At 34.7% G+C, this 24,045-nt stretch overlaps 1 protein-coding gene across 1 annotated transcript; it reads right to left on the bottom strand.

Annotated features, from left to right (window-relative positions):
* Positions 1-8,296: 8,296 nt before the first annotated feature.
* Positions 8,297-8,742, bottom strand: LOC123671047 (60S ribosomal protein L28-like). The gene has a single exon (XM_045604696.1). It carries the CDS (start codon positions 8,714-8,716, stop codon positions 8,297-8,299), a length of 420 nt encoding a protein of 139 aa, XP_045460652.1. The 5' UTR covers positions 8,717-8,742.
* Positions 8,743-24,045: the final 15,303 nt, after the last annotated feature.

The raw sequence follows: 24,045 nt of genomic DNA, 5'->3' as shown, positions 1-24,045 counted from the left end.
TGATTCTTTTATATACAGTTATGAGTAAACACCTATTATATTATATAAACAATGGACTAAAATCAGGGATAATACCGACACAATGCCTAGAAAACGAATCATCTCAATATACAAAAAAGGATATAAAACTAACCCTAACAATTACCGACCTATAGAACTTACATCAGTATTTTCGGAACTACTAGAGAAAGTAATTGAAAACAGAATTTGCTCTTTCTTTCCGACTATCAGTATGGCTTTCAGAGTAATAGATCAACCCTTAGCGCCACAAAAGATCTAGTTCAAAGAATAAGTACAAGTATAGATGCGAAAAATGGTGACATAGTGGTGTTTATAGATTTAAGGCGAAGCCTGGTTGATTTAAATTTTACTAAACTAAAAAATGGGAATAAACAATAAAGCCTATACCTTTATAAAAACTTTTCTCAGGAACAGAAAACACAACACAGTAATAGAAACGACAAGAACCTCAGAGGAAAGAGTATTGAAGGGAGTACCACAGGGTTCAGTGATTGGTCCACTGTTGTTTGTAGAAGATCTTGAGACTGCAGGATTGGAGGCTCTGTATTATATGTTTGTTGACGACACTGCGTTGTTCTACGAGGGTTAAGACATTTTGCAGCAGCGAGTTGAAGGTATCACAGCCGTAACGAGGGGGAGGGGGAGTTATTGGGAATGTAACCCCCATTGGTTAGAAGAAATAAATAATTCAAAAATTATGGTGACAATTAAAAAAAAGTGTTAGTTACGCCACTGGCACTGAATGACACCAATAGTAGTTATAACATGAACTACACACAAGTTAGAAATAAACCAATCTAAATGTAACATATCTCAAAAAATAAATCTGTTTACTTTGTAATAATATCCTTTGGTCTATACATACTATGCTAGTCGTAGTTCTTTAACGAGGCGTACAACGTCTTAGCGTTTTAACGGCGATTCTCTAAAGAATTGTCCTTACCTTAATAGCACATTCCACCTCACAGATAATATTCTCACAGTTGTCGCATTATAGTTTTTTCTTCAGTAAACGGAAAACCATTTATGTATCATAACATAAAATCATCAATTCTAGCTTGAGAAGTTCGATTTTTTTTCGATATCATTATATCAAATTATTAGTCAGCTATCGCCGAAATTTTGAAGAAATTCACTCAGTGAATAGTGATGACGATGGCAGATTGTAGTATGGCTGTTCAATGGTTCCTGCCTTATACACCTGCCTACCTCCATTGCGAAGAATAACTATTGCTAATTTTCAGCGAAAGGAATATGATCTCTTTCGTTGATACATGGTGAAGAAACATACATAAATACAACTATTGATTTATGTATTCACTATCTTCTCTAATTCATTCTAATTTTTCAATTTTCATATAATGAATAGTTAATCGCAAAATCTCTCTCTGTCTCAATCTCAATGTGTTTGTAGTTTCAAGTAAAACTGTAATTCAACAAGCAAATTAGATCAAAAATTTTAGTTTCTTTCCTCTCTCTTTCTCTCTTATATCAGAAACATACAGTAAAAATATGTATACATTGTATACATACATCTTAATTACCCAAAAGTTCAGTATAACAGTTACCAAGTAAAGGTCATCCAATGGAAAAATTTTGCCAAAATATCTGGATGTTGACCATTATTTAGTTATCAGCAGTATTTCAGATAACCACAATTCAACATAAATAATAAAAAATTAATAATTATCACTCGAAGATGATGAATACGAAACTGTTAATTTGGGGTCAGTTAAGTCAAAAAGGTATATGAAATAATTTCAAAAAATTAATTCGATATAGGTACCTAGGTATGGAGTTACTTTCCAGTATCCGAGCTTGTGTTCCTCCAAAGTCCAAAGTCGGTAAAGTCAACAGTATTTATACATCAAAACATCTTTGTTGACATTTAAACTCCCGCTAACATATGCAAGACGATTTTCGACAGCCTTCATTATACAAGTATGATGTTCAGGTCCATCTGTGCTGTGAAATATTGAACTTTCTCATACGGAATTATCGAATTATTTTCTGCATCATCATATCGGCAACGAAACTTGAATCGCCAATCGAAGAGTGAATCCCCAAAAATCCCACGAATAATCAGGAAATTAATATAATCGAAAAATCTTAATGTGAATATTTAAATGTTGTTGCAGGCTGTCTCGACATAATCCGGTATTCTGCTCGAAATGAATTGCAGCCTTGACTTTGGCGCTGCCCGTCGAATGCCACGACAGTGATAAAAATAGCTGTAAATAGAATTCATAAATTGATAATTTCGCAAGAGTGGTAATGTACTATTCGTGCAAGAACTGTCGCTGAAATTCGGAATAGGCTATACGTTAGCTAAGGGAATAATTAAAAATTGAGATAGCCTAACGAAATTTGTTCCAAAAATCTTGAGATTAAAATTGATCAATTTCAAGTTTTTATTGAAAAAATAAAATAAAATAAATAATTGGATCCAAAGAGTTTACAGGGCTGAATACAAGTTACTGAAACGAAAAAATCCATGAAAAACGATTGATGTTAGGATGTTTTGAGCGCCTATACAGAATAATTTATTAGCTCACCGAAAAACTTTGCCATTTTAATTCATCAAAAACATTATGAGAACATATATCATTCATTAGTGACAAGTATGCTTGTTGTAGATAGATAGATAATTTATTCGTCACTCACTCAATATAAGAGTCTTGACACGTCATAAAATTATAATTAAAATATAATAGAATTGGATTATAAAAAAAAATAATGTCATATGTACAGTCAATATGGTCAAATACAATATACAATGAATATAATATTATACACAAAGTTTTCAACGAAATTACCCGTACATAAAACAGCAAACATTTGCTTAAATAAATAACATACAACATGATATTTCAAATATGCGAACAGTAATCACGAAATTCTTCAATGGAATAAAAAGCATTTTCAGTTAGGAGTGACTTCATTTTTGTTCTAAAAAGTGAAGGTGTCCTAGAGTCTTTTATATTAGATGGTAACAGATTATATAGGGACATTCCCGCATACATGGGAGATTTTTTGTACATTTCTCGCTTCGGTCGCGGCAGCGCAAAATTGCTATTTTGTCTAGTAGAGTAGGTGTGGACATCACTGCAAACTTTAAGGGAACTTTTTTGTCATGGATGTGGGACAATAATTCATAAATTATTGTCATGTATTGCGGCCGTTTGTCTTTCAATGCTCGGCTCAAACACATTAATAGCGTTCGATAACTATTATACCTATGTGTATGTTGTACACCTAGTTCTATGATTTCAGAACATATCACTTTAAAATATACGATGAATCAGAAATTCAAGTTTTGAATGTAAAATGACCATTTGAAGATCCATTAAAATTTCGTGGAGAAATTGCTTGAGTATTCACTTGAAAAATCGAGAAAAAATACTTGAATTCACGTCAGTGTGTTTTTTTTATGTAGGTTTTCATGTGAGTATTATTGAGGAAACCTTATTCTTTTTGAATATGATAACATATGTGAAGTTGGTTATAGTCTCTCATAAAAAATAAATATGCAGAATGAATGCGTCAGAATTTGCATGGACCGAGAGACCTCGAAATTTTTTTAACTGCTCCAGAAAGAATAACTATAATATTTGAATAATATGGTTATGGTTTTTTTTCCTTAGCAACCTCGAGTGTTATGAATATTGCATCTTATATCCGTTTTATTCAAACTAGTCAAACTAGTCAGAATTTTGAAATAATAATTGTCTATTGTTGCTATGTAATATTGAGTTAAGGTTGAAAGCATCTTGGAATATTCTTCTAAAGCATTTAAAATTAATGCTGAGCAATATCTGTTATTCACATCTTCATTGTTCGCAACATTGAAAAAATGGAATAAACGTAAGCAATGTGCATACTTTGGGATATCTACTATAGTCCAAATATCTGGTTCCAAAAACGCTGCAAAAAACAAGGTTTTCAAAATAATACTCTAACGACAATAAACAATAATTCCTCCGATAGCAAACTCATTTTAATTTTCATTTTCACAATTAATTTCATAGTGACTAGTAGAACTGAATTAAAATTAATATCAACCCATCTGTACGATATCCCCTTCAAAACTAGAATTACGCGGTTATAGGTTTTCGTTTTAATGGGCAAAATCCGACTAGATCTGCGGTATCCAACGGCACATGAATGAAAAAGCGCTCAAAGGATTATGACGCTAAGTCTATGCTTTTCTTGAATACTTATTGACATCTCATCATTGTGTCGATTGATATAGAAAAGATTGATCAACTCACAAAGGACAATACCTGAAATTAGCAAAATACATCAAATTGCGTGAATAAGTATTGATTTTTTTGTAATGCTATCAATAACTCAAAAGAAGAAATGACATGGTCTATATAAATTAGTCATTCATTGTAAGCATTGTATAGTATCCATATATCATAACCAGTTGTTACATATCTGTCAAATATAAGTACCTTGAATTTTATATCAATCTACAGTGAATAATTATTGTGCATCTTGGAATTTACTCAACGATGAATACCATTTGTCCTATAATTTCTTATGATAAGCCCATTTACTTAATACTCCCGAAATAAATTATTAATGATTATTGGATTGATTTTCAGTATCTACTTGTCTACAAAATGAATTTTATATTCAGATGAATGGGTCTACTAGCTGAATTATAAATAATTAAATTGATTTTGACGTGAATTGAGCTTATCGTTTCACAATTCACTATGATTAATTGGTAGAATAACGAAAGTGGTTTTATTTTATTTTTCGAATCTTATGTCTCATTTATAGTATCTACAGGTTATTAAAATACAAATTTCTTCATTTATATCAACTATATTACACCGTATATCTCTATCGACTGATGAAAGACAAACATGTCATTTGGTTAACATTGGAAAACATTTTAAATATTTAAAAATATCTGAATATTGTCCTATAGTCAAATATTCAATATTTAAAGATTGCCAAAAGCTTTGTAAAATATACTAATGCCTAAGATTTCGTAAGATGATAATTTTCAATCAATTATTATTATTATGAATTAATAGATATGATTTTGCTGATTTAAATTCTCGCAAAAAGGTATTGTAATGCTTTTATAATTCAACTAAAACTGTAATACTAAAAGATAATTAAGTGAGGAAATTCATTGTATTGTTTTCAAACGGTCAGTGTAATAAAAAATATTAATGCCAAATGTAGACCGTCCATCGTTGAAGGCAGTAGTGTAGTCAGTCAAAAACCACCCAGGTTTACAGAGCAACAGAAGAAGTTTGGCAAATGAATATTTTCTTTGCAAGCTTTATTTACATTATGTAAGTAGTGTATTGTTTTGAGACATACACCCAGGGCCGCCGCCAGACATTTTGGCGACCTGGCAAAATTTGCCGCCTTGATTTGCCTAATTTATTTGAATTTTCTTCGAAAGATCCTCTGTTATTCCTCTAAGGCATCTTTAAAATTTCCTATGCAATCGTTTTCTTCAACTTAAAATCACCTTGTTAAATTTATGAAAGGACTTTTTGCGATTTCATAAAAAAACGTCTTGCACAGTTCAAAAGTACGACGCTCTATAAGTCTATTGAAAAAAGACAATGTAGTTCTTAAATTACCTATCTGTATTTTCATAACTATTAGTTGGGAGCGCCTATTTGATTAAAAGAATGGACTCTTAGTAATTTTATTATTTTTCTACGAAGATTGGAATTTTCACTGTGAACTCATTTTTGATGTCTAGAAATATCTCTTGTTTTAATAACTGTCTGCGCCCCTAAAATTTGGCGCCTCGGCAAAGTGTCCGGTTTGCCGATACTGGCGGTGACCTTGCATACATCTTACCTTACTTCAAAAGAAGTGCATGATTGATATTTTCTTTCCTGAAAATAATGTTTTTTGATAATACTTTGTGAAAATAATCAAGGATCTGATACGATACCTTAGTTCTCAAAGATACTAACCATCCGGGAAAAGTTGATGCAACAAAGATGATGGGAACAACAAAGTAAGAATTTTTTTTTATAACAAATGTAATTGATATGATTGAGGAACTAAGGTATAAAATTTCAGAGGCGGCAGAAGTTGAATAGCCTACATGCGCAAATTCGTTAATCTGCCATTGAATTTTATGAATATCAAAATTGGTGTAAATTGTTTTTTTTTTTAATTCAAGTTTCCATGTTTTCGTGTTCCGATCATTTTGGTATTCACGGACTGAATTGGATGGATACACCTTCACTTATTAGTGGGAAGTACTTTATCATTTGAGACCATTCCCGGCTCAAAATTCGAAAAACACGGACACAATGACAAACATCTAACTCTTCAAAAACCTCGTAGGACGAACAGCTTGTACCGCCAAATCATTTCAGCACGACAATCGAATGATAATTCGAAGCCTTGCCCATCCAGATCTTCCCACACTTATAATTCACATCGTTTCGTTCGAGGAGGAAGTCGATTTTCATTCCAGTGGCGCAAATTTTGGGAATTAACTAATGGTTCATTATTTCGCATTTTCATTAGATCCGTCTGGGACGGCGGAGAACGGTCCAAAGCAGACCTATGTTTGGGCAATGGCGCATAACAACAAACTACTCATTATGCACGCATTTTGGCTGGCCCGGCTGACCGTCTCAAGGATATTAGTCTAGTCCTCATTCCGCTAGACCTGACACCACGGACACAGCACCGTATTTAATTTTTTTTTTGCAAGTACCAGGATGTGTGCGTCTTTGGTATTCATTACAATTGCTTGAACTAGCCTTGCCGTTCATATGTCTGAGAGCATATTTGGCAGACCTTCAAGCATTCATCTTGAGTCTCTCATTACAAACCACTGCACCTTTTCCTATTTTAGTTCAGATTTACAAAGTTCAATTTCAGAAAGGGGAACATGTATTTCAGAATAGGAAAGTGTAATTCAGAAAAAAAACATTGGTTTTCAAAAGGGTTAATTCAATTTCAGAGAAACGAAATTGAAATTCAGAAAATTAAAGATATAATTCAAAATAATCAATGGAATTTCAGAAACAGATAATCAAAATTGCATTTCAAAAGTTATCAATTCAATTTCAGATAATGTAATACGTTATCCAGAACAATACCGAATGTGAGGTATCAGTGCAATATGCAATGCAAGTATTACATAGATATTGCTACCGGGGCATTGTGGTGTTGAAGGAAACGAAAAATTTGATGAACTTGCGAAAAGAGCATCAAGGTTAAAACCTGTTGGTCTTGGGCCTTTCTGTGGGTCTGAATAAGATTTATAAAAGACAACAGTCCTACAATGGGAGTTGAAAAATAGAATAACTCTCTGGAGGAACCCTGCTGGTCTTGCTAAGGCAAAGAAATTTCTGGTGCTTTCACCGACCTATACCAGAAAGCTTCAGAAGCTACCTCGAGCTGAGTTTCGGGTAATGGTGGAACTGCTGACAGGGAACTAACTGTTGGAGCAAATACCTTTTATACTGCATGGGTAAGTCACCAGATGAGATTTGCAGGCTCTGTGGAAAAAAAGAAGGCCAAAAACATAGTGTGCAAATTTCCAGCGCTGACTGGCCTAAGAACCACTTATATGGAAAAGTCAGTCCTGGATATTCACTAAGTAACAAGCAAGGTCCTAAAGATGTTGTCGGCTCCGTTAACAGTATCAGTGGCCTTCTTGAGTTTGTATTAAAATACCTTTGGTTAATCGGGATTACCCTCAAATGTCTCTCCGCGTATCAGTCGACATTTGGTACCCATTCATTTCCCCTATGGTGCTCCTGCTATGACCAAACTTTATACGGTGTACGAAGTTGTACATTCACCTCATATTGTTCCTCTTTGCGAAGCAAATAAGAAGAAGGTGATCACCAAGAGGACTCTGCAATTAGATACGATCAAAATAGCTTCTCCATTAGGACTGAATGAGAGTATGTTGCTCCATTGAATAATTTTGCCACAAACGAAAATCAATCTCATCAGAATTTAACAGCTGAATATTGTTGAAAAGGTATATGAACATCTGAATGAAAACATGAATAGATGCCAAGGAACTTCTGTTTTCTTTCTTTATATTATGTTGGCAGTTGCCTCTTTCCATGTGATTTGGAGCAATTATTTGTTCTTGTTGCACTGTTTCTATCTTATTATAATCAGTGCCTTTTCTAGACACCAATTCTCTACTACTCAATTTAGTCCGCTGGTGAAATGATTGATCATCAAATTAATCATGAGTTGGAGTTGGAACTATAGAAATTTAGCCTTCTCGTTTTTTTGTTTAGTGAGTTCACTTGTATTCCTCAACAACTTTTTGAGGTTGCTTTCCTCTCCTGGGTTTTTGTGACCTCAAGACAGCACTAGCCCTACGCAATGCTACCTTAGTCAGATCAGTACGGTAACGATCACTCTTCAAGAGCTTCTTGAGTTTGTAGAGAGACCTTCTTGGTCCAGATTTGAAGGTTGTTTTGATTGTCCTCTCTTTAGGCTTATTTTGTTTCTTAGGTCTCTGACAGACTACGGTGAATCCTTTCTTGTCAGGTCCATCAACAATATCAACTGTCTCTTTGTGGACAATTCCATTATACCTGTAGGAGTTCAAGTTGGTGAGGTTGCTAGGTTCTTTACTGAAGGGTTTGCTGATATTCCTCTTCTTCAATGAAAAGGCATTATTATTCCTGATAATACTCCAAACTAAATGGGACGACATTTTGCCCGACTTTTATTCGTCAACATTTAGACAGAAAAACTCTATAATATAAGACATTGTTTCCTAGTATTTAATCCATATAGAACACCATAAACGCAGCTCGAAGACTCTACCAAATGAGCCACAGCAGAAAAAGAAACCAAAACAGAAGTTCCAGATGAAGAACTTCAGTTCCACAGTTTCTGTATTGTATTAGGTGATGCATATCGTTAATTGCATCTTAATATATACTTTCTTGTGGAATATAATTTCTACTTCCGTGACCACTATCGTTTAAGTTTAATTATTCAGTCTGAACACTCTGAACTAACTACACAGAATTTTGAGACAAAATTAAGTACGTCCCTGCGTATACTTCATAGGCTGCATGAGTAAAACTGGCGAATCTGACAACACCATCGATGTCGGCGTCATTTGCTTAGCCTCTGGCTAATAAAACCCGGATGAGGGCCTCTTGGTATAGCGTGAAGAATAAGGTCTCGTGACTATTGGACTAGCTTTCGAAAGATCTCAAACCTGTCTCATTAAATGCAGGTTGATTATATTTTCGTTAGTCAATACGTGTTTTCATAATATTTCCTGAGGATTTGTATGGTATGTGGAAGCCAGAGAGTGTAAATTGATCATTTTTCATGTGAAATACCAATAGAGATCAAAACTTTTTTCGCGCAAATTTTTTTGATAACAATATGAATACTTTTCGTTTGGTAATTTCTATACGGTCATTGTATTTTGGCGAAATTGCCGAAAAGCAAAATCCTTGAATATTAGAATCGAGTCTTCTTTCACCGGTCTAAATTTTATCTCGAGTGGTATTTGAAATTACTTGTTAACTAGAAAATTAGTCGCAAAGTAAAATGATAAATATTGAAGAATCCAAGAAAACAATAATTCTCTGGAATAAAAATGTTTTGAAGTATTGAACATATTGAATTTTTAAATTGATTTTCAAAGTAAAAATGACAGTTGTTTCAGTTTAGGTATTATGTGGGTATATTCCTTTCGATTACAGTAGACGGAATCCGATCTGATGAATGATCTGATTCTGATTCTATTTTCTGAGAATTTTGAGTAGCAAAAGATATTTGATCTCTCTTAGATTTTGTACAAGATTCGAAAGATGTTCTGCTTATAGTTGCAGCTATGATTTCAAAGACTGTTCAATCGGATGCCTCCTAATTTCAATTAACTCCTATTCATTGAATTCTTTTTTCGACAATGCTGAAATCTAGATGTTCTATGGAAATGGAAATTTTTCGGTAATTTTATTGTCCATTTTGGTACTGAATTTATTCCTAGAAGCATATTTTTGTATCCAATTGCTCTTTCCCAATTCTTCTATCAGAATAAACATTTTTTCAATTTCTAATAATATCAATATTCCACTTTAAGTTACCGTAACAATATGCACAGGGTGTTTCAGGAGATCAGGATGACTTTTGAAATCAGATTACTTTTTATAAATTTCGTTTAGTGTTCTTGAGATAGAAGCTGCATACTGTAGCTAATTAATACGTCGCCCATCTGACTTTTTTCATCACAAACTTGAATCATCAACGATTATTCGATTAATATTGTAATACACGAAGGGTATAGATCGAAAATACCGGAAATAATCTGCTCTATGGAGAAAATTGTTTCCTGTCTATAAGTAGGTACTTAATACTTATTTGAGACTGAAAACATACTGCCACTGGTTGCAAGGCAAATTATAATCGAGGTCTTCGAGCAACTTTTATTTTTCAAAGATGGCGAACCCATTTAGCTTGTACGTTTAGGACATAAGTTCAAAGCAGAATATTGAGAAAAATAACCTAATATAAAAATACCCAATATTTCCATGACAACATATTCAACCTAGTTGGATTGTTGCATATTTAAGAAGAATAAACATGTTCTGCTTACTGCGAAATTTGGAGTACATAGCGTAATCAGAACCATAAAAAATGCAGACTGAATATCGGAAAAAAAAACCGAATATTCCAGTTTAAATAAGCAATTTCAAACTCGATGCAAAATGTTAATTGTGTAACCAGAATTATAGAAATTCAGGCAGACTATCGAAAAAATGTGAAGACAGGAAATTTTGAGCGCTTCATTCATGACTCAGTTGCACCCTTAGATATGGCTTCAACAGTTCTGTGGCCTACAAGGGACCAATTGACGTATGAATGAAGAACAGGGCAAAACTTCTGATTTTTTTTATTTCTTCTCGTTACCATCGGTAGGTATGGTGGTCACGAAAATATAAGGTGATTTTTTCGATATTCTCCTTGAATTTTCTATGCTTCTGGCTACGCGATCCACATTTTATTCCTCACGAGGCTTGAAATTGTTTTTTTTTTCATTCAAAAGCAAATTTTCAAGTCTTTCGAACATATAGTTTTGAAATTAATAAAAAAATAAAATTTCGATTGGACGTATTTACGGAACTCGTAGTCAGATTTTGCCTATTAGCAAACCACCGAATTCAAAATTCGGTGGTTACTAGTCGAAAGTAATATTTTTTAAGGATAGCTACAGTATATATTGAATTAGCTGGTGGAACCATATCGGTTGAGATCATCTTTAGCTCAAAATTTGAAAATTGTTACGAAATGATCGACCGATATTTTCGGAGAACTTGCACTCAAAACATAAATTTTGGGTCATTTTAACAGAACTAATAAAGCCATAGAAGGCTTAGAGCGACTCATCAAGACGTTACTGTAACCTGTTCTGTTTCATAATCTCCAAGTGGTTATGACAGGATGCTGTAATTCAATCGCGAGTACTATTCATCAAAAAAATCAATTTACGAAAAAACTGGAACATTTTCAATGTTAACACTGGTTTAATGGAGCCTTCATACATACATTCCATTATGGCTCTCGTCAATCTCAATTTGAACATGGAATTAAGTGCGGTAGCTGGCAGGCAGAGTGGCAGTCATTTCGCGAAAAAAGACATAAATTGGCGGTTGTGGGCAGGTAGGTTTTCATACACATTACCTGCGATTCCTGTATCGATAATACGGGGTAATTTCACGTTTGCAGCCGATGAAGTGTGAATATTGATACTGGCGTGGAGAAAACAGAGCGGGCTAGAAACGGAAGCTTCAATCACCGATGTTATTGAATTCATTACTTTATAGCTGCGTTTGAATAATTTACACATGTTGATATACGTATAAGGTTATATCCACTTGAGAGTTATGCATACGTAGCCGACACAATGAAACGGCATATTTTGATTCGTAGAACTTGAATGAACAGCTTCAACCGCAAGCTTTTTCTAGATTGGAAGGAAAAAATTCCTCACAATTGATTTAATTCCACTTCTTCGAATAGATCGGAACGGAAAAGCAGAGTCATCAAGGAATATCAATTGGGATTTCTTCCTCTTCCAACAAAATCTATAGATAAGACATAGCGATTCATTCTGAAACTCAAGCTGTAAATTTTCTGGTCACTTGATAGTACAAGAAACAAAGAAGTTGTTGAACTTGCTATAAAAGGATCACAAAGTCCTTTTATTGTCTCAGAATCTTGCACCTATGCGAAACAATTTCGAGAAAGGAAGAAAACCGATTAAAAAAACGCTATGGAGATATTCCAGAAATGAATCACATAATTAGGGTCTTTTGGAACTTTGAAACTGCAATATTCAAAAAGCATCTGGATCTCATAAGTAAGATCATGCTACTTCTTCTCACTTGCTTCTTTAAAGCAAAAAGCCGTTTAAAAAAGCACCTTCTGAGAATAGATTCACTAGATTCTGGTAGAGGAAGAAGAAACTTCTCACCACATGATAGCAAAATAATAGCAGGCCAACGCAAAAAATGCTTTGATTAAGAAACTTGTATTGTGAGTAAGTGTGTGTGAGGATGTAAATTCCTTGAGGCCATCCCAGATACCGGAATTCATTAGGTAGAAAACAGCTCTGATAAGGGTCACAAGAGACCAATGGCTCCAACATTTCACTCCGGAGTACAATCTAGAGTCAGCTGAGTGGACTGCACACGATGAACCGAAACCAAAGCGAAGAAACACACAACAGCCAGCAAGATAATGACATCAGTTTTCTGGGATACGCTAGGTATGATATTCATTGATTACCTCCAAAACGGCCAGACCATATCAACAGCGATTATTATATAGCGTTATTGGATCGTTTAACGGATGAAATCTTCAAAAACGGCCCCATTTGAAGAAAAAAATGTGTTGTTTCATCAAGACAATGCGCCGTGTCACAAATCTATGAAAACAATGGCAAAACTGCATGAATTGGGTTTCGAATTGCTTCTGCATCCACCGTATTCGACAGATCTGTCCCCCAGCGACTTTTTCCTGTTCTCAGACCTCAAAAGAATGCTCCCTGGAAAGAAATTTCGGGCCAATGAAGAAGTAATCGTCGAAACTGAGGCCTTTTTCGAAGGGAAAGACAAATCGTTCTACAAAAATGGTATCGAAAGGTTGGAAGATCGCTTTAATCGCTGTATCGCCCTCGAAAGCAACTATGTTGAATAATGAAATATAATTTTGCCAAAAAAGTGTGTTTTACTATGGTAAACCGGAGAGGTTTCAATTGGCCCGTTACTTATCGCCAAACATCGATGTCTTCAGTAGCCCAGCCATCCTTAATCGAAACCGACAAACCAATGTAGCGGAACAATCCGAACGTATGTTAATTTCCTAACGCCCGTCCGTCTTGCAACCAGCCTTGCGACCAGTCAACCATTCTACAGATTCCGGAAAATCTTCAGTCTCGTCACGTTGGTGACCACCTCTAAGAGGGGACAACGACCACGGCCAGACTCCGGTATCGATTCCGGAGGCATGCTGCCCCCGAGCAACTGCCGCCGCCGTCGACGTCGGGACGTTGTGTGAAATATTTAAGACGCCTAATTGCGATATGACACGCGCCAGGCAGCAAACGCCAGCATGCGAAATACCCCAAAATACGTTCGGCCAAAATGGCATAAGTGCGGATTTTGGAGGTAGACGGGTTGAGGACCATCTTTCTGAGACGTGACCCTTTCAGAGCTGGATGTATGTTTGTGATAATGGACAGTGTTGAGAGAGTCGATACAATGACTTTTTGGGGTTCGATTGAGGGTGTAGAGGGGGCTTTCCGAATCGATTGATCTTGATGTCTGGTGAATCCAGCTTTGATTTAAAAACCTTCATAATTTCGGCGCAATGTCTAGGGTAAAACAGGGAGATTCGATAATTCGCGCCGGTTGCCCAAGACAGGTGCATACAGACGGTTCACTCTTGCTGTTCGAAAAAAATTATGCTTGACTGACAAAGCTTGTCTGATTGCAGATAAAAAAAAGATTGGAGAGGGAAAAAGTAGGAAACCGAAAGAAGAATAAAATGTCAGAAAAAATAATTAGAAAAACATTACAAAAGACATTAGAAAAAACATATCCAATAAGTTGATGACAAGCAACCTTGCTAGAACAAAACGTGTAAAACGACGTTTGGTAATTTCTTTCCCTGAAGAAAATGGTGCGCTGGAAAACGAATCCATAGACGACGAAACTTTTGATGAAAATGAATGCTTAGGTTGCTTGGAGCAGGTACATTGAGTGACGCAAGTGGCTTTATAACACGTGTAAATCCTTTAAAAACTAGTGTATGCCCTGTGAGAATAAAACAATTGCCAAAAAGTAAGCATGTTATGTTGAGCCCCTTGAGCAATTTCTCCCAAACCCAATGCGTCGTCTCACCCTTGGGATGCCGGAGAGATTGCCAAAATCAGAATTTTGTATTTTATTTTATTTCAGAAAAATGTTTGAGTTTTTTTCATGTTGATGTTATAATATGAAATATTAATAACCAAAGAATTATTTATGATTTTAGGACCACGATCAGTTCAAAACAGTATATTTCCGGCGCATTTTACAAAAGGTGCAACATCCCTCCCTGTTTTCCTATATAATGTTCGCATTTTGAGACGTATGTGGTGTCAAATGATGAGATTCGACTCAGTGATGACGAATTCATCCTCAAATTAAATTCTGTCCGTCTGGTCGTTAACTCGATAAGAACTGTTAGAGATGCGTTCAAGTCAAACTAGTTCGATTTCACTCACAAACTCTACTTGACTTGAAAATCAAACTTTTTATGTCAAAAAAGTTTTACTTGATTTCTGTACCTTTAGATTTGGCTTGAAATCAAACTTCTTCAAAAAGTTTGAAGTTTGAATATTAAACTACGCAACGTGTCTGAACCTGTTCTCTGCTACGCCGCAAATTAGTTTTAAGTAGTTCACATTTAGAAGGATACTCCTTGGCTTGTTCGTTCATTTCAAGTGTGTGTTTTGTGTCTGAACTCAAAATAGCTGAACCTGAACTTTTCACATGTAACAGAACAAATTGTGTCTGATTTCGAAGATATCGCGCGTCCAAAAACTATGATAAAAAATCTGTAGACGAGTCAAAATTAATCAGCAAGAAAGAGAAATATACAGATTTTTTTTATGTTGGGGCAGGCGATTCCAAAACAATGAAAATTGGAAAGTGCAAATTATGTAAAAATAAAGAACAACGGTATAAAATGCGAATAGTGGAACTAGTTCTTTAAAGACATTCGATGAAGATCCATAAAAAATTGTATGAAGTAGGATTTTCCTAGGAAGCAGTACCTTTTGGATCGAGTATCACGAGCAATTGTTGCTACTTCGGGTGTCCCTCAGGGATCCCATCTGGACCCCCTCCTTTTCCTCATATAGTTAAACGATATAGTGTTTATATTTGAGTTTATTATCTTCCTTTTATTCGCAGATGACATTAAGTTCTTCTCTTCCATCAGATGTTTATCAGACTGCTTACATTTTCAGAGGGACTTGAATTCCTTTGTTGAATATTGTAAACTGAACAAGCTTCATCTTAATTTTACTAAGTGCCTCCATAACTTTCTCTAGAAATCTCAATATCTTCGACTTCAACTACTCGCTTGGCGACTTCACTCTGCGTATGGTATCCTCTGTGAAAGATTTGGGCACATCTCCAATTCAATGGGAAAATGTAACAGGCTGATGGGCTTCATAATAAAAACCTGCAAATCTTTCAGATCAACTGTACCTCTTTCCAGCCTTTATTATGCCTATATTTTCCGCCGATTGCGGTTTATGCCTATATTTTCCGCCGATGTGTACATAAACATCTAGAACATGTCATAATAGATTCATCAGATACATTGAATACAAAAATATAAACATCTACCCTTTAGGGGACATTTCACACCTGAGGATAAAAGATTCCATGAAACACTTAAATTATTGCAAGGATCTAGTGTTTCTTTTTCAAACTCGTCCGGGGTTATATAGATTCCCCAGATCTCCTTGATCAGCTGAAATTCCACGTTCCTACATTTTCTTCGAGAGATCATCTTTTCATGGTCCAAAATTACAGGACGAATTAAGGAGGAAACACCCCATTATGTAGAATGTGTCGAATTTTTAATTTACATTCAAGATAGATCGACATCTTCAATTGTTCCTCAAATTGTTTTAGAAAAACTTTGAAGGAATACTACAAATAGATTGTTCACTATACATACATATAATTTGGATATTTCAGTCATGGGTACATATATGTAAATAAATGAATAAATGAATAAGTAGTATTTGTAGTAGTAATAACATAAAACGTTGGATCCAAAATTATCAAAATAGTATTTCGACGACATCTCCTTCATTCTTAATGTTAAAAATATGCAGTTCGTTTTATTGTATTTCTGATTTCTATTATTGTTCACAGCATTCGCATAATTTGTAAGAAGTACTGAAGTAAGAACTTTACTTTTCTTTGAGAATTGTGAGGTGACATGTTGAAGTTGTTTAAAAAAAATTTGAAATATTGTATTTTCTTTTTGTTTTATATTGATGTAGGTATTTGTTGTACCTACTTACTATATTTAAATATAAATAAATAATAAATATAATTTATATAATAATAAATATTTTACCCATTCAAAGTGTATCTACTGAACAAATTCCACGGACGACTTTTTCAATAACATGGTGAATTATGAACTAAACGATTTTCATTTCAAATAATGTTTGACACAAACCGTATTTAACAATAATTTTTATTCAAAACCACTCTAGAATTATTACTTTATAGGCAATATTTGTCAGGCTAAAGTGTTTCAATCGAGATGTTCTTCTTCGAGAAATGTTAGTTTTAAAGAAGTACCATTTTCCGATTTCGACACTCTGTACCTCGAAAACAAGCCTTAGGATTGCGTTGAAATCATAGACTTTCTTATTCAGGCGGTCATTTTCTGCAACAAATTTAGAAAAATTAACCGAAGACAATTTTTCCATTAGCTGCTGCTTGTTCCTTCACCATGAATTGAAATTTGAAGTACTATACCTACTCCAAAAAGGAGTGAAAAAACCGCCTAGATCATGTTACCCACAGCTCTACCAACCGTATTATCAACAGAATTATGGAAAATACCCGCACGTCGTGATCCATAAAATTGCGAATTGCTTTGCACGCCACTGGTTCTAGAAATCCAACGAACTGTTGTTCCCCGGGTTGCGTTTGGGAGTTATGCAACACTGGCGAATTTTTTTTGCGTCTGCCGTCTAAACCCATTTGGATTCAGGCGGCCTTCTAAAAAATCAAGGTCAATACACCCATCATCGCGCAACCGATGGCCCACGGTAACGGGCCATGGGAGGCTAGATCGATGAGCTTTTCGTCTATGAGGTTTTTACAGGCGACAGACATTTCGATTAGTTTCTAAATTGCAACTGAAGGTCTGCTAAGTCGCTTCGACTGGTTTTACGATGGCTTAGAGCGGCTCAAGTGATTATCAGCTATAAATTTTTAATGAGTACTTCTGTTGCACAAAGATATTTTATTGGCTGATTTCATTTTCAAGGCAGGGAAAGAATGCCGTAAACTCGACAAAAAATTCATTATTATTTGCACGCAAATATTCGTGAGTTTTTTTTCTGTTGAGAGAACCGTCCTAAATTAGATGCAATGGCATGGTAGACCAGCACACCTGATATCAATGATGTTTAGTTCAATACTAAGCATGAACATTATATAAAATTAAATTTAAACCTGACCAAGTCTTTTGTCACGGTAATAGATATTGACCAATTTTGTTTTATATAATGTTTGAGTTTTCTATAAGGTGTGTGAATAAGTCTTTCCCGTTTTTTTTCAAATTTTGAGCCTTTATTGTGAAAAAATGGTTACAAATGAATTATTGAAAGTATTGGCCATCGCTAGCTACAACTTTTCCCCATCTTTCTGGCAACATACGAATCCCGTTGCGAAAAAATTCGACCGGTTTGGCCTCTATCCAGTCATCCACCCATTTTTTGGCTTCCTCGTAGGAATGGAAGTGCTGGTCAGCCAGGCCATGCGTCATCGATCTGAAGAGATGGTAATCAGACGGAGCAATGTCTGGACTATACGGCGGGTGGGGTAGGACTTCCCATTTGAGCGTTTCTAAGTATGTTTTCACCGACTGTGCAACATGTGGGCGAGCATTGTCATGTTGCAAAATAACTTTGTCGTGCCTGTCGGAGTATTGTGGCCGTTTTTCTCGCCGTGCGCGGCTCAAACGCATCAATTGTCGTCGATAGACCTCGCCTGTGATCCTTTCATTCGGTTTCAGAAGCTCATAGTAAACCACACCTAGCTGGTCCCACCATATACAGAGCATGAGCTTGGCGCCATGAATATTTGGCTTGGCCGTCGATGATGATGCATGGCCGGGTAGTCCCCATGATTTTCTTCGCTTCTGATTATCGTAACGGATCCACTTTTCATCGCCAGTCACGATACGATGCAGAAAACCCTTTCTTTTATGTCGCTGAAGCAGCTGTTCGCAAGTGAAAAAACGCCGTTCGACGTCTCTCAGCTTCAGTTCGTACGGCACCCAATTTCCTTGCTTTTGGATCATTCCCATGGCTTTCAAACGCTTGGAAATGGTTGTTCGGTCAACTCCCAATGCTTCAGCAAGTTCTTCTTGCGTTTGACACGAATCTTCATCAAGCAAAGTCGCCAATTCTTGATCTTCAAAGATTTGCGGCCGCCCGGAACGCTCCTTGTCTTCCACGTCGAAATCGCCACTTTTGAAGCGTCGAAACCATCCGCGAACACTTGAATCATCGACACAACCTTCTCCATAAGCTTCCTGAAGCAACCGATGCGCCTCGGCAGCAGATTTCTTCAAATTGAACCAATAAAGTGTAACTTCCCGCAAATGACGTCGACTCGGCTCAAATTTCGACATTTTCACGATTTCAAAAATTTATGATGCGAAAAAATTTCAACTAATGTGTTAGTGTGGGCTACAGTACCAATATTCTCAGTTTTTCTTGAGTGACGCAACGGTTTTGTTTTTTCATAACTTCTCCTAAAAGCTCAAAACTTTCCACTAGTTTTAAGTTGGCTGAGAAGGTACTTCATGACGACTCATGAAATTTCAAAAATTTCAATTCGTTGTTGTATATCGTTTAATTTTTAGTAATGTTTGAATCTCTACTTGTCGAATGTCATAAGATGACAGCTTCAAAAATGACAGATGCCCAGAAAATGGGCCATTCAAAATGAATCATTGGAGAACCTTTAAAATTTCTGTCCAAATTAAAATCAACGAGCTGATCGGTCGGTTCAAGTTTTATGAAATTTGTAGCTGATTCAAATAAAGTTTCGATCATTATATATTACTATTTTAGTTTATATTAAACTCAATACACACAGGGCCACCAAACTGCCACTCTAGGCAGGGACCTTATTTGCTACCCTAACAGAAGCTAACTCTGCAGAATGCTAAAAATTAACATTGGATAATCGGGCTCCAGGAATCGCTCTAGCGTTTCTGCCGTCCCAGCAAAAAAAAAGTCGCCAGGTTAAGGGGGGCGAATTGGTGATTTTGTATTCAGAGATCCAGAAATTCGTCGAAATAAAAAAAAAAATATTTAATACATTTTTCTAGGAATCCGGATTTCTCGGAAAAACTAAACAACAATGCCTCACTCCATCATTTGCAGCGCCTCTAGAGCGGACCCTTAGGTTTCAGGTTCTTCTGCTCAGACTTCATCAAAAGCTTGAACATTATGTTTTTCTTCTTTGAGATTATCGAGTAATACAATCGAATAATGGGGATAAACGATTAGTTCAAATTAAAATACGGCTACGCCCAACTTCTAATCAATTTGATATAAGAAATAAAAAATATTATAATATAATGGAATGTGGTATGGATTGGAAAACTTCTTATATTTCATAAGAAGAAAGTTGAAAATAATGAAATGGAATCGTTTATAATATATTTTGCATTACATTCTGAGGAAGCAACATTTTGATTGGAGAATTGAAAAAAAAATTCAGAAGCCGCCCCAAGTGGTAATAGAATTCAGAAACGATTGGCGAAGCGAATGCCGACAATCCTGATGAGTGCATTTGGTTTTTTAGGGTCATTAACGCGTAAACAGCACTTGAAGTGTATCACGTGACATCTGGATTTTTATAAGTATAATGTAGCAGGTTTGATAGTTTTTGATGTTAATTAACTTTTTCAATATTCCTTTCTGTTGCTGTAGAACTAATTAAATCTCATTTGGTACATTGAATTTCTACATATGTGATTTTTGTTGATAAAGCTTGAAATGCCGGCTTGGTGCCCTAGGCAACCGCCTACCCTGTCTCCCCCCTAGTGACGTGTCTGAATAAAAACTTTTGCAATATTACCAACATTTGCAATTCAAAATATTTGGCACTCCTCTTAAAAAATAATGAATCGCATATATTTTCATTTAAATTTTCGTTAATATGCATCGAAAGAAGAATTTCAAGTTCCGGCATCCTATGAATTAAATTACTCATTGTGTTAAATACAAATTAAAAATAATGTGCAACGAGATTACTCGTTCAGTTCACGAAATTATGCTAATTACAGGATAATATAATGAATTCAATGAATACTTGAATACAGGAATAGAAGAAATAAATTATCTATGATTGTAACAAGCTGCAATAGAATATGGGGTTGAGCTTCACAAAAAAAAAAAATTAAGAGAAAAGCACTGACCACAGAACTTTTTCTTTCTATGGTCGGCTCAAAAGGGATATACCTATATACTAGTATATACAATTCTGTACTTTCCAAGGGTGCAATTGACCCTTGGAATGGGCGAGCGGTCAAAAGCTCCTGACTCATCTCATTTTTTTTTCGATATAATTTTTGAATATTTTCTTCTTAAAGGGAACTTTTTCAAATATTCTGCTCACTTTTTTATGATTTTGATTACGCGATCAACATGAATTTTCGCTCGAAGCTTTCTGATATCATTCTACATACGAATGCCAATTTTGTATACTGACAAAATCGAATTTGAGGACAGAATCGTCCACAGTTAGACAAACTTTATCATTTGAGACCATAATTCGACAATTACAGAAATTATGATGGAATTTTAGGTTAATCGTTTCGGCGACGAGCGCTCGAAAAGAATATGCAAAAATGTAAAAGCGACCAATAATGATTTTATTCAGTCCTTCGCAAAACATTGTGTGATCCGAATTTTCAGCAACATATGAAATCAGTAAGAAGCAACTAATTAAGTGAACATGAATTACGAAATTGTTTTCAAATTAATTCTGTTGAGACAGGGCAAAATAATATTCAACTCTGAAAGTTGAAAACGATTCATGACGGACCTTATAATATGATTTCGTTAGTTTTAAGTTACTTCGGGGGAAATTCTATTTTAGAAGTTGTACCCGACAATTCAAGTTTAATAATTGATGTCAAGATTCGAAGAAAACCTGACTCCTTTCAATTATTACTTTTCATTTCAACTAAAACAGGTAGTTTCGGCAAGATGGAATTCACAGTGTATGAAATATTTTGTTCTTCATTACTCGATAGTTGATGTCAAACAATTTTCCTTAGAAAATATCAAGAATCATAAATACACTGAAATGTTCTGGTTCATACGCAGGTTCTCCATGTTCGTTTGAAAGTACATCATATCAGAATCTATATTATTGTCTCAAAAAAAACAAACCTAGAAGCCCTGGAAAAAACTGAAAATAGATAAGGACAATGTCGCTCACTTTTTCATCAATTATACAAACAAAAAAAACAAAAATGAAACATATAATAATGATCTGAAGAAAGAAGCTATCCAAAAACCTTTCATTCTTGCTCTAATTGCATCCTTGGAGACCACATAACTGTTTTATTTGATGAAATGAATATGAATTTTCAAAAGGCACGAAGTGCCAGAAAATGCTGCCATTCATGTTGTCTGATTTACCAATATATTATCTCCTTGGGAAATGTTAAGCAGGATATAAAACAAATTACAAAAGTTTAAACTGTTAGCAATTCTGAAAAGGTTCCTTATAGCTATTTGATTCCTACCCTTGATACATTATAACATCTGATACAAATATTCAGTTATTCATTTGCATTGATATTGAAATTTATGTTAAAAATTTTTGATCTTACTCGTCAAAGTTTTATTGTTCAATCGAAAAAGGCGAGTAACCTTTGAGAGATTGTTCCAGGGAGACGTAGAACTAACATTTTGCCAAAATGCTTACGAATTACGTATACGGTGCTGGCAAGTGGGTATCTTACAAATTCTCTTTTCGAGTCAACTAAAAATGTGGTTAATGAATCAGTAGTTCGAAGGCTCCGTGAGTTTGTTAGTCCAAGACAGCTTTCTAAGATACAAGTAAACAAAAATACTCAATTCTGATTAGCACTTATTCCTCCAATACCCTTTATTACTCGTTTCAGATTCTTTTATCTTTTTTTTTCAGATTTAATTATAATATATGCGTCGCCAACTTCTGGTGAAAAGAAACGATGAAAGGATTTTGTTTGGATGAAGGAGCCCTTCAATTTCGATACAAATATGTCAGCTTATTTTGTCCACAAATACACGAACCAATCACTAAACCTATACTAGGAGACTGAGTTTTGGCAGTGGTTTTTATCTTGTATCATAGGTACGTTGAAATGTATAATGTGCCGATTACATTTACTTACTCTGCTAATACCCAGATTCATGGACACATGCTTCATTGTTTGAAGTTAACAATTTCTTGTATAACTCTTTTTCAGAAGAATATATAGGTTTACTTGTACGAAAGTGCTCCATTTTCAATTAAGAACAAAGACATATTTATTAATAATACATGTAATAAAGAATTAATTCAAACAAGAAACAGATAAATAAATAATTAGAATACAAGAACACATAATTTGAATTTTTCAGATAGTAGATTGAAAAACTCCTCACATATACATTTAAGCATTTACTGAAAACACTAAGATTATAAAAACATGCAAGGATATTCGAAAATGAGGTAAAATCTTTGATGACCGATTAGTTAACCACTAAATTGTACTTGATATGATTCTATTTCTTTTTCTTTTCCTTTATTTGTACTTGGAGACTAGTCCATCTACCTACACAACACACTCTGATTCCATTTCAGGTAAGCAGCATATTTGAAATAAATAAATTATTATTATTCATTGTATTTCTTTTTCTTAACACAACTGAAATAATCCATTATTATATTATCATTTATCAATATCAATAAAGAGATGATTTAACTGCTTTTGTAAAATGTATATTCTTTCAGGCATATGTTCCGAAATTTGAAGAATATTTGCATGCATATCTCTAACTTCTTATGTTGCGTTTAATTCGTTCTGCAAGAATAGGAATGTTCCTTTTTCTTCATTACGGTCTCCTCATGGATTATGGAACAGCAATGACGTCACCAATAGGTACGATTGAAACTTCAAAATATTGAAATGAAGTCAAAGAATACAATTTTCCAAAAAGTTTTTGCTTCTTCAGATTATTTATTAATTTATTTTATAGTTCTTTCTTATCGGTATGAGAGTGTGCCCCAAAGAAATATGCATGGGAATATTTCTGTTGATCTAATATTTTCAATTGCATGCCATCTAATTTCAAATATACCCATAATACCTCTAAACGAAAAATAATAATAATATTGACACAATTGATATCAAATAGGAGTTATTCTTATTTTCATTTTTTTATTATATAAATAACAATTGTATTGCTATGGCTTCATCAGATATCCTTAATTTTAAATCACATTATGTTATTTTAATAACAATAATTCAAAATGTAATATATGTGAAGGAGAAATAGAGAAATAATTGTTATTTATATAATAAAATAGTTGAAATCAGAATGATTCGTATTTAATATCAATTGAATGGATTTCCACCTAGTAACGATCAAGTCAATCATATAATGAGATGTAAAGAATTTTATCTAAAAATCGTTCCACCAGACCAACACATCAG

The sequence above is a fragment of the Harmonia axyridis genome, chromosome 1, assembly GCF_914767665.1.
Source record: "Harmonia axyridis chromosome 1, icHarAxyr1.1, whole genome shotgun sequence".
Taxonomy (NCBI): Eukaryota; Metazoa; Arthropoda; class Insecta; order Coleoptera; family Coccinellidae; genus Harmonia; species Harmonia axyridis.
This window is presented reverse-complemented; position numbering and strand designations above follow the sequence as displayed.